General features: G+C 36.3%; 1 protein-coding gene across 1 annotated transcript; it reads right to left on the bottom strand.

Annotated features, from left to right (window-relative positions):
* Positions 1–398: 398 nt before the first annotated feature.
* Positions 399–5587, bottom strand: LOC107939270 (protein PIN-LIKES 3). Its single transcript, XM_016872572.2, has 10 exons — positions 5348–5587; positions 5172–5251; positions 4951–5075; positions 4738–4862; positions 2567–2743; positions 2339–2431; positions 2129–2229; positions 1957–2009; positions 828–1013; positions 399–622 (listed from the first exon to the last, which is right to left on the bottom strand). Exons 1-10 carry the CDS (start codon positions 5480–5482, stop codon positions 498–500), a joined length of 1200 nt encoding a protein of 399 aa, XP_016728061.1. The 5' UTR covers positions 5483–5587; the 3' UTR covers positions 399–497.
* Positions 5588–12156: the final 6569 nt, after the last annotated feature.

Genomic DNA, 12156 nt, shown 5'->3' on the forward strand with positions numbered 1-12156 from the left:
CATTTGAAGATTGAAAGAAAATACGAAGATTTCTAAGTAACACTCAGAAACTATGATTTAAGGTTTACAAAGAGTTAGTTTATTGACATAAATCTGAGCTATTAGACTTTGCAATGTTATGTATAAGATTATTTCGAAAATACTTGCGAACATATTCAAAACTTTGGTAGATTGTTGCATTGAAAAATTCCATAGTGCATTTGTATTGAGAAGGTTCGTATCCAACAATGTGTTAGTTGCTTACGAGATACTTCATTCGAGAGTTCAAACTTCAAAATTCATTCTGAATGGATTTCTACTATTATGAATTGTATAACTACAATTTCTTGACCAAGTAAGCATGTATCCTAGTATATTCATACACTAATTCGTAACTATTTGATTTATTTGTATAAATACATGAAATAATTTGCAAAGTCGTTTGCATATATGAAATTCATACAATACACATGTAGATGGCAACATGAAGTGATATTGAAGAGGATTATCAAAAACTTCTAAATGACAAGCCACATATAGAAGGCTATCCAGAAGGTAAGGGTCAATATTGCTACAATATAATTCCAAAGCATAATCATTGAAAATTCACTCTCACCACTTCCTAACATCTGGCTTATGGTACCTGCCATTAACATAGTTTATTACTTGTCAAGCGTGATTGTAAGTGTAATAAAAACAATTATATATTTTTATCGATACTTTCATTTTCCCGAGTTTGAGCACTTTTGGATAACAAAAGCTTTGAAGGGTTGGTTGGTACTCAAAGAAGACAATCACGAGTTTAGGGAAATGAAAGTACATTATTGATCGAGTTAAAGTGAATGTACCTATATTCGTTGCAGGTGGAAGGGCATATTGAATTAGCAAAGTGAAGAGATAAAATGAGTCTTCATCTACCAAGCTCAAACGCTTTGCAGCTTTTATAACACCAATGCCAGATATAGGCAAGAAAATGTTCCTTATGATAAGGATTCCTATAATAACAGATGGCCCTACACCTGATCCACTTAACCCTGAAAGATTGAAAATAATGAATCTAGGCTCATTAGAGTGACTCCCTAATAAATTGAAATAAGTCAATCTTTCAATTGTACAAGTCGATCATGTCAAATTGAGTTGGATTCAATTAGAGTTTAAGATTTCAAATCTACTTCAGGTTCTAATCACTTTAGTTTGAGGTTTAAGTGTTCCAAGTTTGAAATGCTTTGAGTTGTTGCCTTTTTATGCTCAATCGGGTTAGATTAGAGTTGTGTGCTAGTTGAATCAAGCTTGTGTTTAGGTTGATTGGGTTGGATTTTTGTGTTTGTCAAAATTGACAAGTCTAATTATAAACTGTAGGGTAGACTACATCATTACTCATTGAACTATAGGTGAGTATTTGTTTCGGTCACTTAGCTAAAAATGTTACAATTTGGTCACTAAACTATTCATTCATTTAAGGCACGAGGTTGTTAAAGTCAATGTTATTTGGCTTTCTCTATTTGCACTGCTTGCACATCTCTTTTCCCTTCTCTTCTACAATTCAAATTTTTTTCATGAAACAACTTTCGACGTCATGAATTTGTGAACCAAAATTCAAATAACTTTTTTCTCCGATCTCCAATATTGACTGTAGAATCGACTTGAATCTAAGGTATGTCCTTCTAATCGTCGATGGGTACTAATCCATCGTACCGATTGTTGAATTGTTACTTGGAGCTCGTTGGTGAAACTTTTTTCTTAAAAAAACTTAACAACCCGGTGGCTTAAATAAAAACTTTTGAATAGTTTAGTGACTTAAATGAAAAATTTCAAATAGTTTAGTGACCAAAATGTAACTTTTTTAGTTAAGTGAATAAAACAAAAACTTACTCATAATTTAATGACTAATAGTGTAGTTTACCTTAAATTATAACCAAAGATTATTCTACATGGCACAAGAGAATGAGAGGGAAAAATAACTTCACTGGAAAGTACCTTTAAGAAGATTTGCTCCTACTATCAGAGTAATGGATGGGATACCAGCATTTCTACACAAGTGTATACATACATACATACATACATAAAATTAATCCAAATTGTCGACATATATACACCAATATAAAATTAAAACACACACAAACACACTTGAATCTTAAGATGTATATACCCTATTAGTTCAGTAGCACTGTAGATAACATGAAGTGGAGCATTATCACCAATGAATGTCTTTCGGATTGGAGTTGCTATTCCGATAAGGAACCCAACAATCTATGTAGAAAAGAAGGTTAGTAATATCCGTCAAGATTTTTTTTTGCAATTGATCACAATAATATCTATTATATTCTAATACAAAAATGTGGGAACACCATGAGCATACAGCTGCAATTGTAGCTGGCGCAAAAATCTTTCTTAAGCTCTCACTTCTCATAATCTTCATAAACAATTGCTTGAACTTTACAGTAGTTGAAACCTTGCAAGAGGTATAACCAACAAAAAAGTTACATTTAAAAGAGATGTCAATTTATTGGATTATATATAGATCGAATCGATTGGACCGATCACATGCTTATCTTTTTTTTTAAATATAAAAGAAAAAGGAAAAAACCTTTTGGTTTCCATCATTGTGAATTTGAGGCAAGCCAACAGGATCATGCAAGACATCCCTAGTGCAACCATTGGCAGCTACGATTATGGAGTTATTTGAGTTGGTTTCTTTAACTTCATTATTTGCATACATTCGTAGAAGAAAATATAGAACGGACCATATATAGATTATTTGAATCTGCATTGTTAACAAAATAATAAAAAAATCATTATATTCAGAATAATATATAAGACTGATTAGCAAAACTAAATGGGTTTCAATAATGAGAACATGAGGTTACACAATCAGAATGTAAGATATATATATATGTTGAAGGTGAGTATCTACTTTGTACCTAAACTCCGTGAACCTTTTGGATTCTCTTCAGAGTAAAGAGACAAAAAACCAAGGCTAAAATCGAGCATAAATACCTCAAGAATAATACCTCTATTGTTGAAGGAGTGAGACATTTCAAAGCATATACTTGCCCTAAACAATATATAAATTGAAAATTGGAGACATTTTTATTAAGATTATTGATTATTTTTTTGTTATATTAGGTTTTCGACTAAAATGAAAGTTGAGCTAGGTTAAAGGCCTAAATAGGGACAAAGCTTTCTTAATGTTGTTATCTCATTCCAGAATATTCAAACTTGAGACCTTACTTACTAGGTATAGAAGTCCTTACCATTTGACTCAACATGTGTTGGTCGTAAAATATGTATTTTAAGGGTTGGGATCTTGTCTAATTTTTTTCATTCATTGCTTTTTAATACACTAATTTATTACCATTTAAATATATAGGGTTCATATATAAATTGTGAAATTCATATTTGTAAATGATAATTAAAGTTATATTGAATAATAACGGACACAAAAAATAATGGAGGGGAGCCAAATATGTATTTTAATTGGCATCATTTAAGGGTGTATTTTCCTTAAAATATTTTGAGTTAATTGCATCAAATATTCTTAAATTATGACCTTTATTTTAAATTGGTCCTTAAATTGTAAAATATTCTAATTGCATCTTCAAACTATCAATGTTATATCAATAAGGTCCTTCCATTTCTAAAATAATTAATTTAATCATTCAATGAGACATTAGCTCTTATGTGAAATAATTTAAAATGAAAATTTAAATAAAAATTAATATTGTAAAAATCTTGATTTTGAGGTTTTTGAAGCTTTTTTAGAAACTATTGTTCACACTTTCTCTCTTTCAGTTTTACTTTAATTTTTAGTTTTTAATTTTAAAAGTTATGTGGTAACATTTTACTTTAAAATTTTCATTTTAAATTATGTCATATAAGATTTTGTATTATTTAATGGTTAAATTAATGGTTTCAACAGTGGAAGGATCTAATTAATATAATATCAATAATTTGAAGATGTAATTAGGATATTTTAAAGATTACAGACAAATTTTGAATTAGCATAAGAATTTAAGGATGTCTGATACAATTAACTCAAAATAATTTTGACTATCATTGTTAATTTACCTTCCATTTTTGTAAATGTCATCTTATTCCAAATACCACAAAATGAAAAGATGGGAAGAAAAAAAATGGTACCTCATGCCAAATACCATTTAAATTCCTAACTTTATCCATAATCATAATCCCTTCCTAATTTATAAATTAAATGAAAATTGCGCTTAAACACATTTGAACTTCCGTAGTTTCAGTTATTATGTTAATAATAATGATAATTGAATTATAAAATAAACTGGTTAAGAAAAAAAAACATATCTTAATAAATTAGAAATTGTACAACGTAGTACATGATCCCATAGTGGTATTTTTCTTGTTTCCATCTAATCTACTAAGCTTAATAAAAAAAAGGTAAGCAACATAGTTGGTCAACTAATTTTTGGGGTTTTTATATTGGTCACCCAAAAAAAATTATGCAATTTGGTCATCATCATTAGGGAAATTTATAAATTTTCTTCTAATACGTACGTGATTATAGCAAAATTTTGCTCAAGTGATTAAAATGAAAATTTTTTCTAACAATAGTAACTACATTGTAAATTTTTTTATTTGAGTGACCAAAATAAAAATACCCAAAAAGTTAGATGACTAACTAGGTAGTTTACCCAATAAAACCAAATATTTTTCATTAAAAATAGCCTCATCATTGACAAAAAATTCAGCTGGATAATGAAGAAGAAAGCATAATAGATGATATACCGCTAGAGAAAGTGAAGCATAAGCCTTTCCATTAGCAGAACAAGTGGATGCTACTCCTCCAAATGGATTATTCTTCTCTTCACACAGTGCTGGAAGTATGATGAGAAGCATGTTTCCCAAATTTGCTGCCCACACAAATTTATTGGAATGAATTAAAGAAAAAAAAATAAAAATCTGAAAAAATTAAAAATTATTGGGTTATTAAATATTGACCTGCAGAAGTGCAAGAAATGACAAGTCCCCATAGGTGTCGAGGAGGTTTTGTAACTATTACTAGAATCCATCCAAGAATTGAACCGATTACACATGTGATTAACACATTTACTGGTAAGAACCACCTAATGATCGCATGGAAACCAGTGAAAATGGACAAATTAACAACCCTTTAAAATTGTTGTAATAATGAAGTTAAACAAAAGATAAACGGAGCTTACAAGTCAGCTAAACCTTCAAGAGTCATTGTATCAGCAAGACTGCAACCAATGAGTGCAGGATAGAACACATAAAACACCATCTACATACATATACATGCATACATATTGTACGTATAAAGTTAGAATGCGTGGGACATGGATTTCATCAAACAAAAAAACATGGTTTCGAAGCTCACGTTATTCAAATGGCGCCTTGCATCACACCCTAAAAGATCAAAACGTTGAGTTGCGAGGATTAAGCCAGCAATTATAACCAGAAGTACCTTTAGAACTGGCATCAATGATATAATGAACAAACGGAATATATCCATTGTTAGACAACTTTGAGACTCGGTTTTTGATAAAGCCTCATGAACAATAAGAAACACTGCGAGCTACCTGCATTTCTCATAGTTCAATATATAGTTCTATGAGATACTGTTTGTTACTAATAAGTACATTTATTTTAATTTTATTGGGTTTCAGTGGTTTTAATGCTGTTTTAATTGCACCTTGAATGTTCCTAATTTGATATATATATATTTACAGTTGCAATCGTTTCATGAGTATTTGGTATAGGACACAACTTGGGTTATGGTATGAAACAATTTTGATTCAACCAAAAGTAAATATTCTATTTCTTTCCCCTTTTTTTTTCTTTTAAAAAATTGCATTAAAAAATATTTAATATCCTAGCTTTTTCCATGCTATAGAATTTAGTGGCCATTTTGTGAATAATATTAATTCTTAAGTTTAGGGTTAGGTTTGGATATTTTACATTCTTTTAAGACCTAAAACTTTTGAGCCATATCATTTCTTAGCATATTATTTCTCTAATTAGCATTTTATCTTTAATCAAATGTCTTGAAATGATCACTTATATATTATTTTGTGAAAAAATAATTATATATTTTTAGATTTAATTGAGTTGTAATTAATTTTACCATGTTATTAGGTAATTTTGTAATACCCAAAACCCGGCCTGGACGCTATGGCCGAATCTGGCAATGTCATATGGTAGCGTTTGAAACTAAGTTGTCACAATAAAATAATTTTCATTTGTTTACACTTTTTGCCTTCATAATCGTTACTTATTTAATCAATCGCTTTAACACATTTCGTTGCGGAAGTTTTTAAAAATCATTTGGTGTAAATCGTGTGTTTAGAGAAAACTTTACATTTTCGAAAATCGAGTTTGTTAAACATCTAGCAATTATAATCCAACACTAGTAAAAATCCCAAAATTTAAAGAAAAATCCATAGGGGGCCATATTATAGTAAAATAATCCCAATTAAAGTAAAATCATAAATAAGCAATAGAAGACGTGTGGTCACCACTGAGTCCTCTGCTGCTCGGATCTGTCGATGTATGGGAATTACCTGTACAGATTAAGTAGAAGGGGTGAGTTTACGTAAACTCAGTGTGTAATCCCCATACAAACAAACAAATAGTAAACCGATAAACACAGTCTCGGCCTAAGCCCTTTTCAATATCAATACCAGTATCAGTCTGGCCTTAGCCCAACTCAGTAACAGTAAGCAGTGGGGCCTTGGCCCATCTCAGTAACAGATATGCAGTCACACAAAATCCTACCCAACCAGCCTCTACACTGCATCTCCGTCCAACCCAACACTCCATGTGAGGATATAATCAACCCATCCATCCCTACACTCCAAATAGCACCGAATGCGGAACTAGATAGTGATCTGCAGCTGAGCCGCCAGTAAGTTAGGCTCGAATCCTTTCAGTACACTTCCTCCGATCAATATCAAACCCTAACCCGATGCAATGGAACATACAATTATGTCATGCTATCTCATAGTAACAGTTCATACAATATCAGTTCAATGAAATATTATTATGCTCAGTATTACATGTACTTATATCAGTCAATCAGTTATTCCATTCAATTAGGGGTCTAGGTAAACTTACCTACCCTACAGTAGGTTCACAATCGTCTCGAGTGACCCGTGCAACCTTAGCAACTAATCAATGAAAATGGGCTCACATGCCCATGTTGTCTGCTCGTGTGAGCCCACACGCCCGTGTGGCCCACATAGCCCAAATTGGCCTTGGCCATGTGGATCACACGGCTTGACTCAGAATCTCACACGCCTGTGTAGGTCTACACGGCCCAAATCGATAGAGCCCGTGTGTCACACACGGCCCACCTGACCATTATACGGCCATGTCATGCGCGCACGGCCTGGCTCGTTGTTCACATGCTTGTGTTCCGTCACACGGCCTACCACATGGGCAAGCACATGCCCATGTGGCGTTGATAGAATACTTTTTTGTCTTGTCATCGATCCTCATTTTTGGTGTTTCAGGTACACACCTGTTACGGTTTGATGTTGAAACAAACCCGAACACTCCAGAACCTATTTTTGACCAAAATACCATTCAATTAATCACTTATTTCGTGATTCTAAAAGCTACCATTGGAAAGAACACTCCCTTTAATGTAACGAAGTCCTTACCTCAAGCAAGTAGTGGTAACTTCGCAATACTCAAGCTCTGATCGGCTGGCTACCACCTCTTATCTTCAATCTAAATACCAAAATCAGTCCCCTATTACCAAATTATTCATCTCCAATATGAAACGCACTTAAACAACTTACCAACTGGTAGGAAACTGGTCCTACTCGTTTCAGTATGCTGTAAGGCCCAATAAATCTAGGGCTCAGCTTGCCCTTACGACAAAATCTCATTACCTTCTTCTATGGTAAGACCTTAAGAAAGACGAAGTCTCCTACAGAAAACTCATCTCATATTGCTTTAGATCTACGTAGGACTTCTGTCTATCTGATACCACTTTCAGCCGGTCTCGAATCAGTCTAACTTTGTCCTCAGTATTAAAAACTAGTTCAGGACCCAAAACTCGTCGCTCTCCCAACTCAGTCTAACATGAAGGAGTGCGACACCTACGACCATATAACGCCTCGTAAGGTGCTATTTGAATGCTAAACGATAACTTTTGTTATAAGAAAACTTTTCTAGTGGCAGGTAATCTTCTCAACTGCCACGAAAATCAATTACGCAACTCCTTAACATGTCCTCCAGTATCTGATTCACCTCTTTGACTGACCATCCTTCTGAAGATAGAACGCAGTACTGAAGTCTAATTTAGTATCTAGAGCTTCATGCAACTTCTTCTAGAATCGAGACGTGAAGCGAGGATTCCTATAAAATATTATTGAAATTGGTACCTTATGCAGTCTCACTATCTCAAACACATACAGTTTAGCCAGCTTCTGCAGAGAGTAGTCGGTGCGAATAGGTATGAAATGGGCAGACTTGGTCAATCGATCTACGATGACCCAAACAAAATCCTTCTTAGTGGGTGTGAGGGGTAACCCATTAACGAAGTCCATAGTCACGCTTTCCTATTTTTAGAGTAGAATCTTAACTGGCTGTAACAATCCCGAAGGTAGTTGATGCTGAGCTTTAACCTGTTGGCAAGTCAGACACTTAGCCATAAATTCAGTAACCTCTGGTTTTAGATCTGGCCATTAGTATAACTAACGAAGGTTACGGTAAATCTTATTTCCGTCAAAATGTATAGCATAAGAGCTACTATGCGCATCTCGCAGTATGGACTGCCTCAAATCAGCATCCTTTGAAACACAAATTCTCTTACGAAAATAGAGCACCCATTTGCTATTCAATCCAAAATCCACAGTATCACCACTCTCAACCTGTCGGAATCGAAGACCCAGTGACTCATCCTTCAACTATTTACCCTTAATCTGCTCAACCCATGTCAGTTTAACCTAAAGTTCAGCCAACAGACTACCATCGTCAAATAAATTGAGGCGAGCAAACATCGCCTTCAGATCAGTTATAGCCCTATGGCTCAGTGCATCGACCACCATATTGGCCTTACCAGGGTGGTATTCAATCGTACAGTCATAGTCTTTAAGCAGCTCAATCCATCTACGCTGCCTAAGATTCAGCTCCTTCTAGGTGAGGAGATATTTGAGGCTCTTGTGATCAGTGTAGATGATACACTTCTCACCATACAAGTAATGCTTCTAGATTTTCAGTGCGAATATCACTACAGCCAACTCCGAGTCATGCATCGGATAATTTGCCTTATGCGTCTTAAGCTGGTGAAACGCATGTGCTACCACTTTACCCTTTTGCATCAATACACACCCCAAATTGACATGTGATGTATCGTTGTAAACAGTAAACTCTTTTTCAAACTCTGACTGTATTAAAACAAGGGCCTCAGTTAGTACAGTTTTGAGCTTCTAAAAGCTCTCTTGCTACGCACCAGTCCAGTTAAATGGCACACCCTTACGTAGCAGCTTAGTCAAGGGCACGACAATCAGTGAAAACCCCTCTACAAATCATCGATAATATCCTGCCAGTCCCAGAAAACTGCCGATATCAGATACAGTCTTAGGTTGCTTCCAATCTAGGATAGCCTCAATCTTACGAGGATCGACTTTAATACCTTCAGCAGAAACACGTGACCCAGAATTGTTACTTCACATATCCAAAACTCACATTTACTAAACTTGGCGTACAGTTGTTTCTCTCGCAGAATCTGTAGAACTACTATGAGGTGTTCAACATGTTCATCCTCAGTCCTCGAATACACCAGTATGTCGTCAATAAATACCACCACGAATCGATCCAGATAGGGCTGGAACACTCGGTTCATCAGATCCATAAAAGCTGTTGGTGCATCGTTAGTCCAAATGGCATCACTAGGAACTCATAATGACCGTATTGAGTCCTAAATGCTGTCTTATACATATCAGCCTCATTAACTCTCAACTGGTGATATCCTGATCGGAGATCAATCTTAGAGAAAATCGAAGCTCCTTGAAATTGGTCAAACAGATCATCTGTCCTCAGTAGGGGGTACTTATTCTTGATGGTCAGCTTATTCAATTGCCGGTAGTTGATACACATATGCATAGATCCATCCTTCTTTTTCACAAATAGAACTGGTACTCCCCATGGAGACACACTAGGACAAATGAATCTACGATCCAGTAACTCTTGAATCTGAGCCTTAAGCTCCACAAGCTCTTTCGGTGCCATTCTATAGGGGGCGATGGATACCGGAGCTGTACCAGGAAGGAGCTCAGTCCCAAACTCTACTTCACGATTTTGAGGCAACCCAAGTAGCTCTTTAGAAAAATGTCTAGAAAGTCCTTAACCTTCCTGATATCCTTAACTGAAGAATCCCCAGAATCTGAAACACTGATGTAGGCCAGATATGCCCACATCCCTTATGGACCAACTTTTTGGCCCTTAATGCAGAAATCACATTCGATAAATAATTATGACATTTTTTAATTACGACTACCTCGCTGTCCTCCTCAGTTCTTAGTACAACCCTTTTTGTGGCACAATCCAGGCTCACTCGGTGTTTAACCAGCCAATTCATTCTTAGTATCAGATTAAATTCTCCGAAAGGCAATTCCATCATATTAGCCTGGAAGATAGCCCCTTAAACCTCTAAAGTAACGTCTCTAAACAACTTAGTTACCCTTACCGATTGTCCCAGCGGACTCAGTACAGTCACCTCACTTGCAGTGCTCTCAACCAAGGTACCCAAGTTCTCAGACACAATATGAGCTATATAGGAGTGAGTGAATCCTATATCTATCAGTGCAGTATAAGGTACATTATAAATAAAAATGTACCCGTGATAATGTCCGGAGCTTCTCTATACTCTTAACGATGTGCAACATAAACTAGAGCCGGCTGCCTCGCCTTAATGTGACCAGCATCTCTGCCCAGTGCTCTCTGACCACTGCCCAAACCATTACCACCTCTGACCTGACCACGGTCTCTCGGTGGCTGCTGAACTACTCTCAGTGGTGGTACAGTACCCATACAGGAAACATGTATTTGATCAGACCTCCGCGGATAATCCCTAATACGGTGCTCCAAAGGACCACACCTCAAACATGCTCTAATCCTTTTCCAACATTCGCCTAGATGGCATCTACCACAATCAGTACACGGTGACTGTCCAGTAGTAGCAATAAAGGCTCCGACTCTGCTCGGCCCATCAACTCTGGCCTTTTTCTTAGGCCTCTGAATGGAACTCGAGGGCTCCGAATCCCTCTTGCTCCTACCTCTCTCTCGGTTCTAACGTTCAGTGTGCTTCACTTTTTCAATGATCTTCACCTTATCAACCAGTGCAGTAAAGTCTTACTCCTTCTGTGGATCTATCAGAACCCTCAGATTATCCCTAAGGCTATCCTCAAAGTGAACACATCGCTCATACTCAATCGCCACCATACATCGTACATAGCGGCTCAGTCTAAAAAATTCGGCCTCATACTCAGCCACCTATCTATCTCCCTAAGTCAGATTTAGGAACTCTTTCCTATGGGCATCCAAATAGCTGGCACCCACATACTTCCCCTGGAAGGAAGTTTGGAAGAACTCCCAGGATAGTCGATCGGGCTGAGTGACCTCCTTAATTGTAAGCCACCACTGATATGCCTTATCTCTCAGCAGTGACACCGCACCCTTTAGTTTCTGCTCGGGGTACAGTCTAAGTCGTCCATAATTCTCTCTGTGGCCTCTAACCAGTACTCAGCCACATTAGGGGCAACTCCAACAATACCCCTAAAAAGCTCAGCCCCTTTAGATCGGAGTCATTCCGTAATCGACCCTCGGCCTCCAGCTCCAGTATGGGGCCCAGCGACCCTCTCTAAAATCTTCAACTTGGCCTGAGATAATGCGTCGTCCCCAGCCGCTCGACCATGAGACTCAGATCCAGACCTAGTCTCTGTAATAGGCGATACTGCCGTCTCGCTAATGTCTAAATTTGGCATACCGCCTAGTGAAGAGGACTCAGCTCGAGCCTTTCTACGGCCTCTACCATGACCTCTAGTACCTCGTCCGTGAGTACCTCGTGTTCTCATTATCTAATTACGTTTATCTGTATTAATATTTTTATGCATCAATTTTACAGTTTCAGTAATTATTAATCAAAAGTTTTATGTAGAACAATACAGTAATTCGGAG

Source organism: Gossypium hirsutum, chromosome A10 (assembly GCF_007990345.1).
Source record: "Gossypium hirsutum isolate 1008001.06 chromosome A10, Gossypium_hirsutum_v2.1, whole genome shotgun sequence".
Classification (NCBI taxonomy): Eukaryota; Viridiplantae; Streptophyta; class Magnoliopsida; order Malvales; family Malvaceae; genus Gossypium; species Gossypium hirsutum.